Raw genomic sequence first — 16,877 nt, 5'->3', positions numbered from 1 at the left:
CAGGAACAATGGCAACCCAATATCGCTAAATAAATTTGAAGTATACTTGCCCTGAAGCCCATAAAAATATACCCAGGTAAGGCTGTCTGCCTTCAATGCCTCGGCTCGGTTGGAAAATCCTTGTCTCACAGAGGTTTCAGGATCACGGCAGAAAGAACAAATTTGTCGGGAACTGTATTTTGTCTGGAGGGAGGAGAGGTGGCAGATCTCTCTAGTGGAGAAGAGCGCAGAACTTCCGTCTCCCGTGCCTTTTATTGAGAAAGGTATATTTGGGAGATACAAGGTCAAAGTTCATAAATCATTAATTAGCTTTCAGATGCTTGGATTACAGTTGACAGTTACCGATTACAGATATCAATATAGAGACCAGTCTGTGTCAGGGTCTATTAAACATCTTGATGCCACACTGACATTAGGTGCAAGGCTTCATACATTTTTAGCTACAGATTGTTTATAGTTTAGTAAGAGATAAGAAAAGCAAAGCGTTCTTCAAATCCAATTCCCATGGAAACCTCCTGAGTGGCCTTTGAGTCCTGCTGCCTCATAACCTTCTTGGTGTTCTGATTGAGTCCCACAGGCCTAGGGGCCTCGCTCACAGCTCAGACTACAGTTCTCGAAATCACATAGGATGGTCCCCTACACCCAAGAGCTAGTAACACTCTGCTGACTTTTCCCTTTTCCTCCATTTCCCCTCCCCCCATAACCCATTCCACTATAATTCTGGGCTTCACTCAACACTTTTGATTTTCTTTGGTGATTTGTACATTAAGTAGCCATTCCTGTCATATATATTTCCGCACGTTAGTGTTTCCCATAATATTTATACCTATTTACACAAAAGGATCATGACCTTCCTTTTTAGGGTATCAAGAGCATGGTAAGATTTACAACAAAATAGATAGGGAGTGAGTGTGCAAATAAAGTATGTGGCTTCCATAGTAGCATACATCTGTTTCTGCCAGGTTTGTTTGTTTGTTTGTCTGTTTACTTGTGTGTTTGCTTGCTTTGCTTTGTTTTAGTAACATGCCTCTGTAATCAAGGAAAAATGCAATTTCCAAAAATACAATTTTTATAATTGAAATATAAACCAATAAGTAGATTATCTGTTATTTAGGACTATAATGCTATCTCTCATTGAGAAAACAGAATAATTAGGGTTTATTTTGTCATGAAATAAACCTATATTTATTCTATTTTGTAATGGACTCTATTTTGGGGTCATAAGATGTTCTTAATTATGCCGGTCTTTTTCACAGGGTTGGCCTTTGCTATTCTCTCATCTGTGCACCCAGTGTTTGGTTTATATGGGTCTTTGTTTCCTGCCATCATTTATGCCATATTTGGAATGGGACGTCATATTGCCACAGGTGATAATTTCTGATTCTGCTTCTCATGATGAAAGGGACCTCAAAAGTGATCATTAGTTATTGGTTACATTTCTAACTTTACTACTGAAAACTCAGCAAATATTAGGGCCAAAACATTTAACTTTCTGCGCTTCAGCTACTCAATATGTATTATGATTTATTACTATGTTACTATGTAACCGGGTTATTGTTAAAGACTCTTTGAATTTTACTTGTAAAAAGTTATAAAAGAAGGACAAATGTCTTGACTTTACAGTAAAATGGAGAAAGAAAGCACTTTGAGGGATAAAGAAAATATATAAAATTTATTGACTTAAATACTGAAATATATTTTCCACATAATTGATCTTTTAAGTTTCTTCTAAGCTATCATCTGTAATGTTCTTTAATTAATATATCTTTTACCTTTTTTAGCTCTGCATTACCAAACATAATGTGAACTGTCACAAGTATAGTTGACTGATAATAGAGTAGGATCATTAAAAACATAGATTTTGGAGTTTTCAGACTTCTTTTCAGCAAGACTTAAGGCAGTTCTTAATTATGGTTGTTCTGTAGTTTAGCTGGAATTTTGATGTGGTTGTGGGAGGATTAAACCTGCTTGCAGAATCTGGGATGAGTTCCTATGAATATGGAGTTGAATCCAGACCTTGAGAGAAAAAAAAGAGTATGTACAGGGAGATGCAAGAACAAACATATCAGGCAAAGAGCTTCAGAGTCTTGCAAAAAACTCATATTTAGCCACTGAGCCTACTGAGGTTTTTATATTTATCATCTCATTTATATTTCTCCAAACCATGAAATATAGATATATGCCTCCCATTTTACAGGTGAGGCAATATTGACTCGGGGTGATATGCTGTAAGTCACATTAGGGATAAATGGAAGAGCAGGGTTTATATCCAGTCCATGATCTTAATCCCTGTCCAAAGGACATTCCTCTGTGCAGGTCTGCAGAGAGGTGGGGATATGTATGGCCTGGGAGGGAATAGCAAATGGATGGGTGTGGCTGTATGTTGAAGCAATATGTGTATATGTAGGTAATTTTCTGTTTACTCCATGGAGTGGGAGGAACATAGGGTGAAGGAAGAGAGTGTTTCTAATAGATCTGCTTGGGTCTACAATACGGATTCAACTTTAATGGTGGACTTCCACAATTTCTATTGAGTCTGTTACTAATAGAAGATTTCCCATCCCATTCCCCACTTTTAGGCACTTTTGGCTTGATGTCTTTAATATCAGCCAATGCAGTGGAACGTCTTGTCCCTCCGAGTAGCCAGAACCTCACCACACAGAGTAACACAAGCATGCTGGGCTTATCAGACTTTGAGATGCAGCGGATTGGTGTTGCTGCGGCCGTTTCCTTCTTGGGAGGTGTGATTCAGGTAAGCAGTGCTGAGCTGTGGGGGTGAAGAAATTGAGGCAGCAGCAAAGGAAAGGCAATTGGAGCTTTATTTTTATTCATGTCCATGAGTGTGTCTGTCTAGGGGGATAAGGGGATGTGTTTTGTCTTTTTGAAAATACGGTCTGCTATAGAAAATAGTTACTCTATATAAGTGCTGGTTGAGAAAATGACTTAGAATTAATAAATTGAAGTTACAGAGAAGCTGTTTTTGACTTTTTAAGAACAAAATCTAAAAAGTGTTTTTGCGCTATGGAACGGACTTCCTTATGAGGTAGTGAGGCAGTCCTTGTGTCCCCGCAGTGATAAAGTCGTCACCATGGGATAATGTTGCAGGAGAAATTCTTTAATGGGAAGGAGGTAAGACTAATTTCTAAGGTCCTTCCCAGTTTTCAGAGTTTATGATAGTACTGCCTACATTAATAACAAATGGTGTTTAGTTTGTGCCATGGACTTGCTGGTGTGAGGTGTTGGAACATCAGTCTTCCTGTACCAGTCTTTGTCCCTTTCAGCATCAGGCATGTGTGTTTTTGCCAGAGATATACTTTTTCAAAACATCAGGCTATACAGTTCGCTGTATCCAAACAGCTGTCAAAATTAGATAACCCAGAAATGAATATAAAATACATGTTGACAAATACTATTAGCGATGGATTGCCTGTTTTAGAGGTATTTTGGCTTACTCTCTCATTTTAAACTGAATTATGTGTATATAAATTTCCTGGGTTGGTAGAGGCTCTATTTTACAGTATAACATTGATCACGAGGTGAAAGAGGATATGAATACTAAGAAGAGAGAAAAAGAGTTGGTGATTGTCTGAAACTGAATGACAGGAAGCAAAAATGAGACCTACAGTTTAGGAACTTAAACTTCTTAGAATCACATTGCCTTCCAGCTATGTTAAAAGGACAGAAAACTCGATGTAAAACAAATATAAGAACTCAAGTCTTCACAGTTCTTCAGAAAACAGACCATCTGAGTGGCAGCTTTGCCTAGGAGATGACTAGACTAGAAAGCCAATAGGTATTTTCTATGGTTAATGTCTGTGCTTTCGTGAAATATAAACTGGTTGCCTAAGTACCCTATAACCTTTACTATGTATTTTTGAACATGGATGATGTCAGCCTATTCTAAAACTTGCACAGGCAGAAATAGTGGCCTTTTCCTCTTCAATTTCCCTGTGTGAGGCCCTCTAATAAATGTGTCATCTGTATCCATCTCAGAAATAATCAACCACATGAACTGGTAATTCAGACATGGATATGTTGCCATAAATTTGGTATAGGTTTTCATAATTTCTGTTTATTTGAAATAAAAATCATTGTATTAACACAGCAAAGATAATATTGCTATTTCTTCTGGTCCTATTATTTTCCATTCATATTTCTCTTTAAATTTATTATTTTTATTAGGCTTGAACTTTCTATTGTTCTATTAAGATACATTTTAAAATCTAGGAAAATATATAATTAGCAATTAGATCCAGCAACCTTCTGCTTAGTCTCATTTTTACCATTTTCCATAAATTTAAAAGAATCACTAGCTATTTTGTCATCTAGCATATTTGGATTAAAATTTAAATGATAAAATACCAAAATAAAATCCAGGATTTTAACAACATAAAAAAATTAATGGGGCTGAGTGGCTCAGGTGATTGGAGCATCATCCGTACACCTGAAGGTTGTAAATTTGATTCCCAGTCATTTCTGTCCCCCATTGGGGTGCATAAGGGAGGTAATCAATTGATGTTTCTCTCTCACATCAGTGTTTCCTTCTCACATCGATGTTTCCCTCTCTCTCTTCCCCTCTCTCTCAAAAAAAAAAAAAAAATCAATAAGGTGGGAGGTTAGCAGGGAGGGGGAAGGGGGAAAGGGAGGGAGATGGTATAGGAATTAAGAAGCATAGTAGGAGGGAATGGAATAGGCAGGAAGAGGTTGAGGAGAACTATATGCACAACCAATTGACATGGACTAAAAGAGGGGTACAGCTGGAGGGAGGGGGGCACTGGGTGGAGGGGAGCAGAGGGAAAAGAAATTGGGAAAACTAACAGCATAATCAATAAAACATATTTTAAAAAATCAATAAGCATATCCTTGCGTGAGGATTTAAAAAAGTTGTCTCATGTCCTGGAATGAAACTCTCTAGAATCACAGACTAAAACAGGATGTTATTGAAGAAAATAAAAATGATTTGCATTTCAATATCTTTTATTACATATAAAATCTGATCCAGAGAGTTGCAACTTCAAACATCTGTTTTCCTTTTCTTTAGTGCTGATACTGGATATATGACCTATGTTTTAGCCAATTTTTAAACAGGTGGCTGGACTTAATATTTGACCTCCAAACTCATCTGCCCATTGTCAACCAGAGCCCTACAGTCAGTCAGATCATTTGAATCCAGCTGCTCATTTGTTTTTTCTTTTCGCCGTCAGATGTGAAACCCACTGACTATGAGGCCTGTGCCCAGGTATCCAGTTTGTACAAACACAGGAAGGTGTTTGTTTGCTTACCTCATTTTATTTATTTATTTGAGTTTTGCTTGTATATTATTTTCAGGTTAATTTTTTTCCCCTTTAAAGGGAATTACTTAGGTTAATACAATTATACCGTTAAGATGTTTGAAACAATCATCTGGTTTGGTTCACAGATTGTGTATCAGTTGGAAATACTCTTAGCTGTAAATAATAGAGAATCCTACTATCAGAGGTTTGCACTATATAGACATTTATTACCATTTCTTGTATAACAAGAGGTCATAGAAACAGGTTCTTAAAGATCTTTGATGTCTGGCAACCCATTCAATTAATGAAATGATCTGCTTTTTAAAATTAGATAATAAGATATCTGTGACTTACCAGTGTTTTTTTTCTTTTTTTCCTTCCTTTTTGCCTTTTTTTTTTGGTAGTTCACAGATAAGGTTTTTTCACCACTAAATTGTAGCTTTTATTTGCCTATTTTTCTCCCACACACTTCTTTCTCCAATTCTTTACATGGCATGTAGTCCTTAAAAGTTTGAACTATCCTAAGATGTCTATTTCTTTTATTTTAATTTGTATGATGTTATATTTAGAAGAAGGTATGGCATAAAATAACAAAAAAATTAAAATTAAGTTAATTGTATACTTATAGCAAATAATCTTCATAGCATAAAATTTCTGATTTCACTTTGCAAATTAGTTTTTTCTTTTTTGTTTTTGTTTTTGCATTTCTTCCGACATTCTGAACATCCAAAATATTTTGGTCTCTTTTCCACACAAGACATTGTTTAGAGCACTAGGTTCTTGAGGTTAATTACAATATCTTAATTTATTTTAAAGTCTTCGTTAAACTTAGCATAGAACTCTGCACACGGCAAGTTCTCAGATAACTCGTTGAATTAACAAACTATTAATTCAGGAATCTGAAAACCAAGAAATAGCTGATATCATGCCAAGTAATAATTTTGTGATTTAAAAATTAATTGAGTGCGACATTTGATTTTAATTATTACTGTATCAGGAGGGAAGTATAAAAAAAGGTACACTCAGAGAACAGTCACTTTTCCCACTGACAGCCTCGGTTCCCACGCCATAGCCCTCGCCCTGCCTCTTGCAGCTGCCTGGGAGTTTCCCATGATAGTGGGGTGCATCAACCCGAGCTCCGTTTGACCTTGATCAGCCCTCAGACTCACAGCAGCGAGATAATGACTGAATTCAATAGTTTCTTTTTTCTTCCCCCTATAAAACAGCCCCCTCTTTCCCTAGGAACCTGGAGTTGGGCCATTCGCGGCACAGCTTCCTCCCCACTTGCTAATTCCCTCAAATAAACTTCTTTTTCTTCTTTTTTTAAATATGACTCAATTTATTTATATATTATTATTTTTTTAATTTTTAATTTTTTAATTTTTTTGTTTTTCAATTACAGTTGTCCCATTTTCCTCCCCATTGCTCCCCCCCCAGCCCACCCCTTCTCCTACAATCATATCCCTCCCCGTTGTCCATGTCCATGAGTCATTTATACACGTTCTTTGACTTAACCCTTCTCTTACTTCTCCCCGGTCTCTCCCCCCTGATAACTGTTATTCTGTTCCTTGTTCTGTATTGTTCTTTAGTTTCCTGTATTAGGTGATATCATATGGTATTTTTCTTTCATTGCCTGGATTATTTCACTAAGCATTATTCTCTCTAGTTCCATCCATGTTGTTGCAAACGGCAGGAGTTCCTTCTTTCTTTCGGCTGCATAGTATTCCATTGTGTAAATGTACCACAGTTTTTTGATCCACTCATCTACAGATGGGCACTTAGGTTGTTTCCAGCACTTAGCTATTGTAAACAGTGCTGCTATGAACATAGGGGTGCATAGGTTCTTTTGAATTGGGGTTTTAAGATTTTTCGGGTATAATACTAGCAGTGGAATCCCTGGTGCAAAAGGCAGTTCCATTTTTAGTTTTTTGAGGAAATTCCATACTGTTTCCATAGTGGCTGCACCAGTCTGCATTCCCACCAACTGTGCACTAGGGTTCCCGTTTCTCCACATCCCCGCCAGCACTTGTTGTTTGTTGATTTGTTGATGGCGGCCATTCTGACTGGTGTAAAGTGGTATCTCATTGTGGTTTTTATTTGCATCTCTCTGATGGTTAGTGATGTTGAGCATTCTTTCATGTGTCTATGGACCCTCTGTGTATCCTCCTTGGAGACGTGTTTGTTCAGGTCCTTTGCCCATTTTTTAATTGGGCTGTCTGTCTTCTTTGTGTTGAGATGTGTGAGTTCTTTATATATTTTGGAGATCAATCCCTTGTCTGAGGTATCATTGGCAAATATGTTTCCCATTTGGTTGGTTTCCTTTTCATCTTGCTAATGTTTTCTTTTGCTGAGCAGAAACTCTTTAGTTTGATGTAGTCCCATTTGTTTATTTTTTCCTTTATTTCCCTTGCCTTAGGAGATGTATCAGTGAAAATACTCCTGTGTGGGTTATCTGAAATTTTCCTGCCTATATTTTCCTCTAGGACTTTTATGGTGTCATGGTTTACATTTAAGTCTTTGATCCATCTTGAGTTTATTCTGGTGTGTGATGTAAGTTGGTGGCCTAGTTTCATTTTTTTGCACGTCCCTGTCCTCAAATAAACTTCCTTTTGTCTGCTCGCTGCCTCCTCATAGTTCTCTGAGCGATACCATCCTTACACCCACCTTTTCCTTTCCCCACTGTTCTCACTCACCTCCTATAGGTAATGTCTCATTCATTTCTGGTTTATGCTTCTTGTGTTTCACTGCCAAATGAGAAGATACCTGTATGTTTTCTTACTTACTCTTCTTTTGTATTCTTTTGTATCTTTCTTTCTTCACTTAACAGTATATCCTGAAAACCATTCTGAGGTTCAACATATTTTCATATAAGACCATTTTGCATTAATTTTGTGAATGTCTGTTCATATATCTTTCCCATTTATATATCAGAGTTCTGGTTGTTTTTCCCTAAAATTTTAAGAGTTATTAATTATTATGGATATTAGCTTTTTATCGGTGACATAAGTTGCAAATAATTTTTTCTAATTTGGCAGTTTTTATTTGACTTTATTTTACAATGTAATTAAAAAGAACTATGCACTCAAATTTATGAATTGTTTCTTTTATTGCCCTGGATTTTGAGTCAGCATTAAAAAAAATATTTTCCTATACTGAATCTATAGAGGAATTTATCACATTGTCCTAGTTAAATTTGTTAAATTATTATCTATATAATTTCTTCTCTTTAATTTTCAGACAGTGTGTAGTTTATATTTATATATGGTTAGAAATGTGAATCTGGTTTTATTTTTTTCCAAGCAGCTGTCCAGTTGTGCCAGCAACATTTATCAAAAAGCGCATCTTTGTTTCCATGATTTAAGATGTTACCTTTATTATTTCTCTATTTATTTTCATCTATCTCAGGACTTTCTTTTCTGTTCTACTGGTCTATAATTTTATTCTCATGGCAGTAGTACCCTACTTTAATTATGGGATTTAAAGTATGCTTTAATATCTGGTAAGACTAGTTCACCTTTGTAGTTTTTATTTCTTAGTATGTTCCTGACTATTTCTGTATGTTGTTTTTTCTTATGAACTTTAGCATCAGCTTGTCTAGCTTCATAAAAAAATTGTTGATATATTTAATGTGATTGTGTTAAATTGAAAATTTTTTATGATGTGAAGTTGTCCAATCCAGAACAAGGATGCCTTTTCGTTTTTTTAAATCTAATTCTGTATCTTGTAGGAGTGTTTTCTCTTATAGGTTTTGCACATTTTTGTCAAGTTTATTCCTAAGTGATCATCATTATTGCTATTATAAAAGGGGATTTTTAACTGTTATGTCCTCTAGCTGTTTATTGCTTCTATGAAAAATAACTGATTTTTGTATGTTAATTATACATCCTGATATCTTATTGATTTCACTATTTAGTTTTATTGTTTACTGAATTGCTAGTATTTTCTAGAGATAGTTCTACTTCTTTACGAATTGACCTAACTCATTATTCCTCTTACCCAATTACATTAGGTGGTAACACTATTGTAATGTTAGATCATGAGGGAAGCAGTGAGCATTCTTGTCTTTTCTTGAACTTACTCAAATTGCCATTAGAATCTCCATTTAGGTACTAATAATGTGTATAGGTGCCGGTCAAGGTGGTGGAGTAGGTGGGTGCTGCACACATCTCCTTACATGACCACACGAAAATCACAATGAAATTATAGAACAATGAACCTGGAGAACTATCTGAAGACTGGCTGAAGAGAAGTTTTATAACTAATGGTATACAGAAAAAGCCACATTGAGACTGGTAGCAGGAACAGAAATGTAAAACAGTTGGCCCTGCACATATGTGTGGTGGTTGAGAATCTGGAAGGATATCTCAACTGACAAGGTCCTCCCTTAAGAATGAGGGTTCTCATCACCATCCTAGGCTCCCCAGCCTGGAACACTAGTGCTGAAAAGAGGAACCCACATGACATCTGCTGTAAAAATCAGGAGAAATTCCTCCAGTCACGGTTAGATGGACGTCTGCTGAAAACAGGTGTACTCTTATTTAAAGGGCCAGTGCATAAAACTCACACTTGCAGGTCCTCACCTCGGGGTTCATCTGAGGGACAGCAGCTTGGAAGGTGTCATAGATGTACAGAGAGGAAAGAGTTGTGTGGCTTTAGGGCAAGGGCAGGAGGGACCACCACCACTGTCCCTAGATTGTTGAGCACTCCCCACAAACAACAAAATCTGAATCTGCATTGACCTGGTGAACTCCACTAGCTCCACTGTGATAAGTTCCCGAGACCCCACACTGCCACAAAGATCCCCAGGCCCCATACCAGTGGCGACTGGCCTGTGTGTACCCTGAAACATTTGTTGAGTAACTTCAAGCCCAGCACAGGTGCCATACCTGAATTTGTATTGACCTGGTTAACACACTTTGCCACAACCCAGTGACTGCCTGAAGGACATAGTATATGAGCACTTTATATATAAAGCAAATCTTGATGGACATAAAGGGAGAAATTGATAGTAATACAGTCATAGTAGGGGACTTTAATACCTCATTGATACCCATGGATTGATCTTCCAATCTCAAAATCAGCAAGGGAATAGCAGCCTTGAATGCCACATAAGTCCAGATGGGTTTAATTAATATTTTTAGAGCATCTCACTCCAAAACAACAGAATACACATTCTTTTCAAGTGCACACATGTTAGGCAACAAAACAATTTGGAAATATTGAAATTATATCAAGCATTTTTTCAGAGTACAGTAAGATGAAATTATAAATCAAAAGACAAAAAATGGACTGAATGAAGAAGAAACAGATAATCTGAACAGACCAATCACTATCAGCAAAATCAAACCAGTAATAAAAAACTCAGCAAACAAAAGTTCTAGACTCATGGCTTCACAGGTGAACTTTACCATTCAAAGAAGAATTAACAAAAAATATATAATATGATATATAAAAAAATAATGACCTGTTCTTGTCAAACTATTCCAAAAAATTCAAGAGGAGGGAAGGCTCCCAATACATTTTCCAAGGCCACTATTATCCTGATTGTAAAATCAGACAAACACGTTCCATTAAAAAATATGTAGGCCAATATCCCTGATGAACATACATGCAAAAATCCTCTACCAAATATTATCCCCACTTCTCAATATCATAATTTCATCTTTCTTTATATAATTTTTTAAACCATAAACTATATGTTTATTTATGTATACTTCAATGCTGGGCTTAGCCCCTAGCAGATATTGTATTTAATAAAAACATATTAAATGAATAAATAAGTAATTTGGTATAACATAACAGCCAAATTGCAGACAAACTGACAAAGTCTGTAATGAATGCTGTATTCCATTCACTTGGATAGTATAGTTCTTTTCTATGCATACTTTTCTTTATTCACTATTTTAAGCCCATTTATAAAAACTTGACTGAAATCTGAGACACAGTTAATTTATACAGAACACATGGTATTTATAGAAGCAATATCAAATAGTATGCTAATGAACCTTGATAATGCATATCCAGTTTTTTTTTATTTGTTTATTTATTTTATTTTACTTATTTTTTAGAGAGAGGGGAGAGGAGAAAGAGAGGGAAAGAAACATCACTGTGTGGTTGCCTCTTACTTGCACCCCCAACTGGGGACCTGACATGCAACCTAGTAATGTGCCCTGACTGGGAATCAAACCAGCGACACTTGGCTCGCAGGCTGATGCTCAATCCACTGAGCCACAGCAGCCAGGGCTCCAAGTCCACATATCCGGTTTTTAGCATTAGCTTAGAACATCAGCATTACTACAAACAGCTAGAATATATTGTATAAAATTTATTTTCTCATAAAATGTTGCATGACCAAATTTTGGGAGTTGGCTAGCCAGATTAGAGTTATTATTATCCATATTAGTAGTAAAAGGAACTGATGTGGTTGTTTATTAAGTCATTAACTTAAAAAAATACTTAACATTGGTATAAAATGACTTTGCGTTCTTTAATTTCTCCTCCTCCTCCTTCTCCTTCTCCTTCTCCTTTTTCTCTTCCTCTTTCTATTTCTTTTTCTTAAGTTACCTTCATTGTCTTGGGTTATGGAGAGTACTATCACCCAGAAGACAAATCTCACTTCAGTTAAATCTCACATGCTCACAATCATTCTTCAGGTACCCAATAGTTCGTATCAGAAATGAAGTCTTAGGGAAGCTTCTTGACCTTAAGAATTCTCCATTTCAGGGATTTATCCCTTGCTTGGAAGGTTTCTTTTTAAAACACAAAAATGTGTACAAGTATAATATTAAAAAATACTTTAAGTCTTGGATAAGTTTTAAAGGAGGACACTTTATCTTGTCTGGCTTCTGTTATAAGGTAGATACCTATATTTTCAACATTTGAAATGGTTGAATTCTTACTATAGCCTGTACTTTTCCTGAATTCTTCTGTTCATAACATTTAGGTTGTGGAAATGAAAAAGAAGCTGCTACTAGAAGTTAGTGGTTAGCTGGAAGTGGTTGGCTATTACTTCAGGTTAGGTGACCCTTGTTTCTCAGGCATGACAAATCATTAACTCCTCTAAGGAAGTGTTGGAATTTAGGAAACAAATAAGGGCAGGAGGTAAAAAGGTGATGTCTATACAAGGACTCCTAAAAGTTTGCTTCTCAAAATAAGTGAAGGTAAGATTTCTTGGTATGCAGATAAAACTTTCCAAAATTCCATGTATGCATAAAATCCCATATAAGCAAACAGGTTTCACAGTTCCAAAGATTTGGATTGTTTGTGTGCTGTATTTAGCTGAAATGAAAGTCCAACTCTGTGGGGTTCATCTTCAGCAATATTCAGATTTATTCTTCATGGCCTATGAGAGTTAATGTCATAAATTGGAACTAACTTACTAGCAGAGACATGCTTAGGAAAAAAAACTGTTCAATGTTTTTCTTAACTGGTTTTGTTTTCAGAGTAAAAACCACCAGACTATAAATCCAAAAGATCAGTGTTTTCCTTTTGTATCTATACCATTTATTGATTGGGTATTTCCCTCAGGAAATTTCTACTTTGACAAGCAAACACAGCTTCAGAAAAAAAATGTTAGTAATAGAAGATGCTGCTTTGGCTTCCTCTGTTGGTAGAAACCGATGGCCTGATTTCTACATTGGCAATCCGTATTATTTTCTTTATTACATATCGAATAAAAGGGGGCTGTTACACTGCAAACTATTAAAATACAGTTCTTTCTGCACTAATAAATTCTTTCAAATTTTCTAGAGTTGAAAAATGTGGTATGACCCTCTCTACATGTTCAAAGGGGGTGGCTGTGTCTTTTTTTTTTTTTTTTTCCAGGTAAGTATTTCTGAAATCTCATGATGTTCCTAGGGCATCACATACAGGTTTCAAAGCTCTTTCATATGTTAATTCACACTCAGCTTACAACAGTTGTACAAGATGGCACAAGCATCACTCTAATGACATAGATGATGATGAGGAGGGTCAGAAAATTTTATATAGGTTTTCTATAGTCATAAGGCTAAGACATAGTGGAGCCAAGATCAGAACTTAAGTTTTCAGGTTTGAACCCAGAAAGTTCCATTCTGATATGATTTCAGAGCATTATTACTTTTGGCCAAGTCACAAGGCATAGGATATAAATAATATTTTTTACAATTTAGGCTTTTGTGGTATCAGATAGCACTTTATACTTTTCATTTTTATCACTGTGACCTCTTGATAGAAGATCTCATTGCTCTTCTTCCCTCTGATTTCCTTAATGACTAATCTTATTTTCCAGCAAGAATTTTATGAACCAACCTAAATATTATAATTAACACCCTGAGAAGGTATATCAACATGACCCACTTTATATATCATTTCCAGTGTGGATACTCATGAATGTAATTTAATGTTAATTTCAAAACAGTATTTATTTTTTGTAGTTTCTGTAACTGAGTTTGCGCAGTTCAGTCAGAGTGGGCTGTCTCCTCAAAGCTCTCTTTCTGCCAAAAGTGCTGATCATTGCTGTGCTAATAGTGAGAAGGGGGTGTACTGCTTCTTCCTGTCATCTCGTGCCTAGCAGAACTCAATGCACGGCTTCTACTCAGTTGATGATTTTGTCTGATTATAAAGTGGTGTTGCAATGAATTATGATGCAAGGAGTAGCAAGGAAATGTTTAAGGAAAATGATTTTTCTATTAATTCTTGGGTTTCTTAAAACATGTACCTTTAACCATCTTTCTCTTTTGCTCTTCTCCATATACAAATAAGTCCAATATCTTATTATTAATATTGGCCCTTTAGAGCTACTTGACAGTCTCCAGTCAAAATAATATTTTTCCATTTCTCAAAACCTGGGAGGAACTCAAGAAACGGCTTTTTGTCTTTCATGTTTTTGAGGTTTTAAGCCTACTAGGTATGAAGTACTCAATCATGTCCTTTTGATTTTTTTCAGTATAAGTTTCCTTTTATCTTGAAATTGAAACAGTGAAATTAAGTGATTTGTAGCTGAAGCTGTAGTGCTCATCCAGCAAAAGAACAGACCTGAGCCAGCTGCCCCACCACCCTAGCCGGACAAGTCAAGACCAGATTAAAGAGTGTGGGAGAAAGGATACAGCCAAACCCCGTGGTGATGGCTGGCAGATTTCCAGCAAATTCCAATTTTCAAAGTGGCTGCATTTCACAATCACAAATGTGTGCGCCCCCCTGCCCCCGCTACTGTGATTCGCATTCATAATGGAATATTTTTCACTGTCCTGAGTAAGAGATATCTCTTTCATATCCATTCACTTAGCCTCAGGGGAGGGTCCTCTTTTGACTTATTCTGGTTCTGGGACCAAGATCAAGATGCTGGAAACAGGAGAATTCAAATTGTGGTAGAAAATGCTTATTTATGAAGCTAACTCATTATTTCCTGGAATTCATCTTGAACACTTTTCCATTGCAGTGGGTTACATAAAATTTATACAGAAGTGTTACAAATTGCCCCCCAACCCCACAGGGGAAATATTATGTCCAAACTTAAGTACCCCAACACACACAAAGTCTTACTTAGCTCTTGGTGGGTATGATGAAAGTCACCTGCCCGGGGTGGGGGTGGTGGTAACAGGTGAGAAACAAAGGTAGGACTCAGGAGCAGGAATAGGGTAGAGTGGCAGGAGACGGTCAGGGCCAACTGAAAGCTGTACTTATTAGAGTAGCACATTATCTTAAACGAGTGGAGAAAGTCAGACTGAAACTTATTTATGGGAAAAAAAGACAAAAGTTTTGGGAATTAAAAGAATTCAGTAGTCACTGGAAAAGGTATCCCACTTTAAACGTTTTGGAAAGTGTTTTTAAGGTATTATTTTCTTTTCCCAAAAATCAAATGAGAAGGCCACGGTAATCAAAACAGTCTGGTACTGGCATAAAAACAGACATATAGATCAATGGAACAGAATAGAGAGCCCAGAAATAAGCCCAGGTTCATATGGTCAACTAATATTTGACAAAGGGGGAAAGAACATCAAATGGAGTGAAAAGAGCCTCTTCAACAAATGGTGTTGGGAAAACTGGACAGGGACATGCAAAAAAATGAAACTAGACCACCAGCTCACACCATACACCAGAATAAACTCAAAATGGATCAAAGACTTAAATGTAAGCCGTGACACCATAAAAGTCCTAGAGGAAAAAATAGGCAGGAAAATCTCAGATATCCCACGTAGCAACATTTTCACTGATATATCTCCTAAGGCAAGGGAAATAAAGGAAAGAATAAACAAATGGGACTACATCAAACTAAAAAGTTTCTGCTCAGCTAAAGAAAACATCAGCAAGATGCAAAGGAAACCAACCATATGGGAAAATATATTCGCCAATGACATCTCAGACAAGGGATTGATCTCCAAAATATATAAAGAACTCATACGACTCAACACCAAGAAGACAGACAACCCAATTAAAAAATGGGCAAAGGACCTGAACAAACACTTCTCCAAAGAAGACATACAGAGGGCCCATAGACATATGAAAGTATGCTCAACATCACTAGCCATCAGAGAGATGCAAATTAAAACCACAATGAGATACCACCTCACACCAGTCAAAATGGCAATCATCAACAAATCAACAAACAACTTGTGCTGGAGAGGATGCGGAGAAACGGGAACCCTGGTGCATTGCTGGTGGGAATGCAGATTGGTGCAGCCACTGTGGAAAACAGTTTGGAATTTCCTTAAAAAACTAAAAATGGAACTGCCTTTTGAACCAGCAATTCCATTGCTAGGATTATATCCAAAAAATCCCGAAACACCAATTCAAAAGAACCTATGCACTCCAATGTTCATAGCAGCACTATTTACAATAGCCAAGTGCTGGAAACAACCTAAATGCCCATCTGTAGATGAGTGGATCAAAAAACTGTGGTACATTTACACAATGGAATTCTATGTAGCAGAAAGAAAGAAGGAACTTCTACCATTTGCAACAACATGGATGGAACTAGAGAAAATTATGCTTAGTGAAATAAGCCAGGCAACAAAAGAAAAATACCTTATGCTGTCACCTATTACAGGAAACTAATGAACAACACAAACAAATGAGCAAAATTGAACCAGAGGACATAAGCCTATGATCGCATTACCTGAGTGATTATCTGTACGCATAAGCCTCACTTAATCCTCTCTGCAGCGCTGCCTCCTGAGACTCAACGGTTTGGCTGAACTAAATGGCTGGGTTGGGGAAGAACGGGGTGGTCTGTGGACTTCACTTTAAAACGGGTTTCTCTTTTCTATCCTAATGGCTTGGACAGAAAAGGCCCAGAGGTCTAAGAGGGGGAAAAACCTAAACTATTTACCTCAGCCCAAACTAAGTATAATGGGCAAAAGGGTTTTGGACAGGCGAGATGTGCCTAGCACACCTTCTTACAAAGAAGCCTTTTTCTTTTTTTTTTTTTTTTTCTTTCCCTAATATGGAACATTGAAAAATTAATCCCTGCCTTCTGTCATCTAGTAGTTATGGATTGAATGATGTCTTTTAACCCTTTTCGCCAAATCTGTTACCCCCAGAACACAACAAGGACACCAGCCTGTTAAACCAAGCACGCCGTTGACCGGAGACAGCCAACCGACCTGGAGTCTGCACGATCCTTCC

General features: G+C 36.8%; 1 protein-coding gene across 2 annotated transcripts in view; it reads left to right on the top strand.

Annotated features, from left to right (window-relative positions):
- Positions 1-16,877, top strand: part of SLC26A7 (solute carrier family 26 member 7) — a 72,714-nt gene that overhangs the window by 5,212 nt on the left and 50,625 nt on the right. For both annotated transcript variants that reach the window (XM_090282811.1, XM_090282810.1), the window contains exons 2-3: positions 1,257-1,367; positions 2,580-2,752. In XM_090282811.1, coding sequence (XP_090138937.1) covers positions 1,257-1,367; positions 2,580-2,752 — 284 coding nt within the window. The remainder of the gene's footprint in view (positions 1-1,256; positions 1,368-2,579; positions 2,753-16,877) is intronic.

Source organism: Furipterus horrens, unplaced genomic scaffold (assembly GCF_987537825.1).
Source record: "Furipterus horrens unplaced genomic scaffold, mFurHor1.1.pri manual_scaffold_7, whole genome shotgun sequence".
Taxonomy (NCBI): domain Eukaryota; kingdom Metazoa; phylum Chordata; class Mammalia; order Chiroptera; family Furipteridae; genus Furipterus; species Furipterus horrens.
Note: the sequence above shows the minus strand (reverse complement) of the source record. Positions and strands in the feature narration are given on the sequence as shown.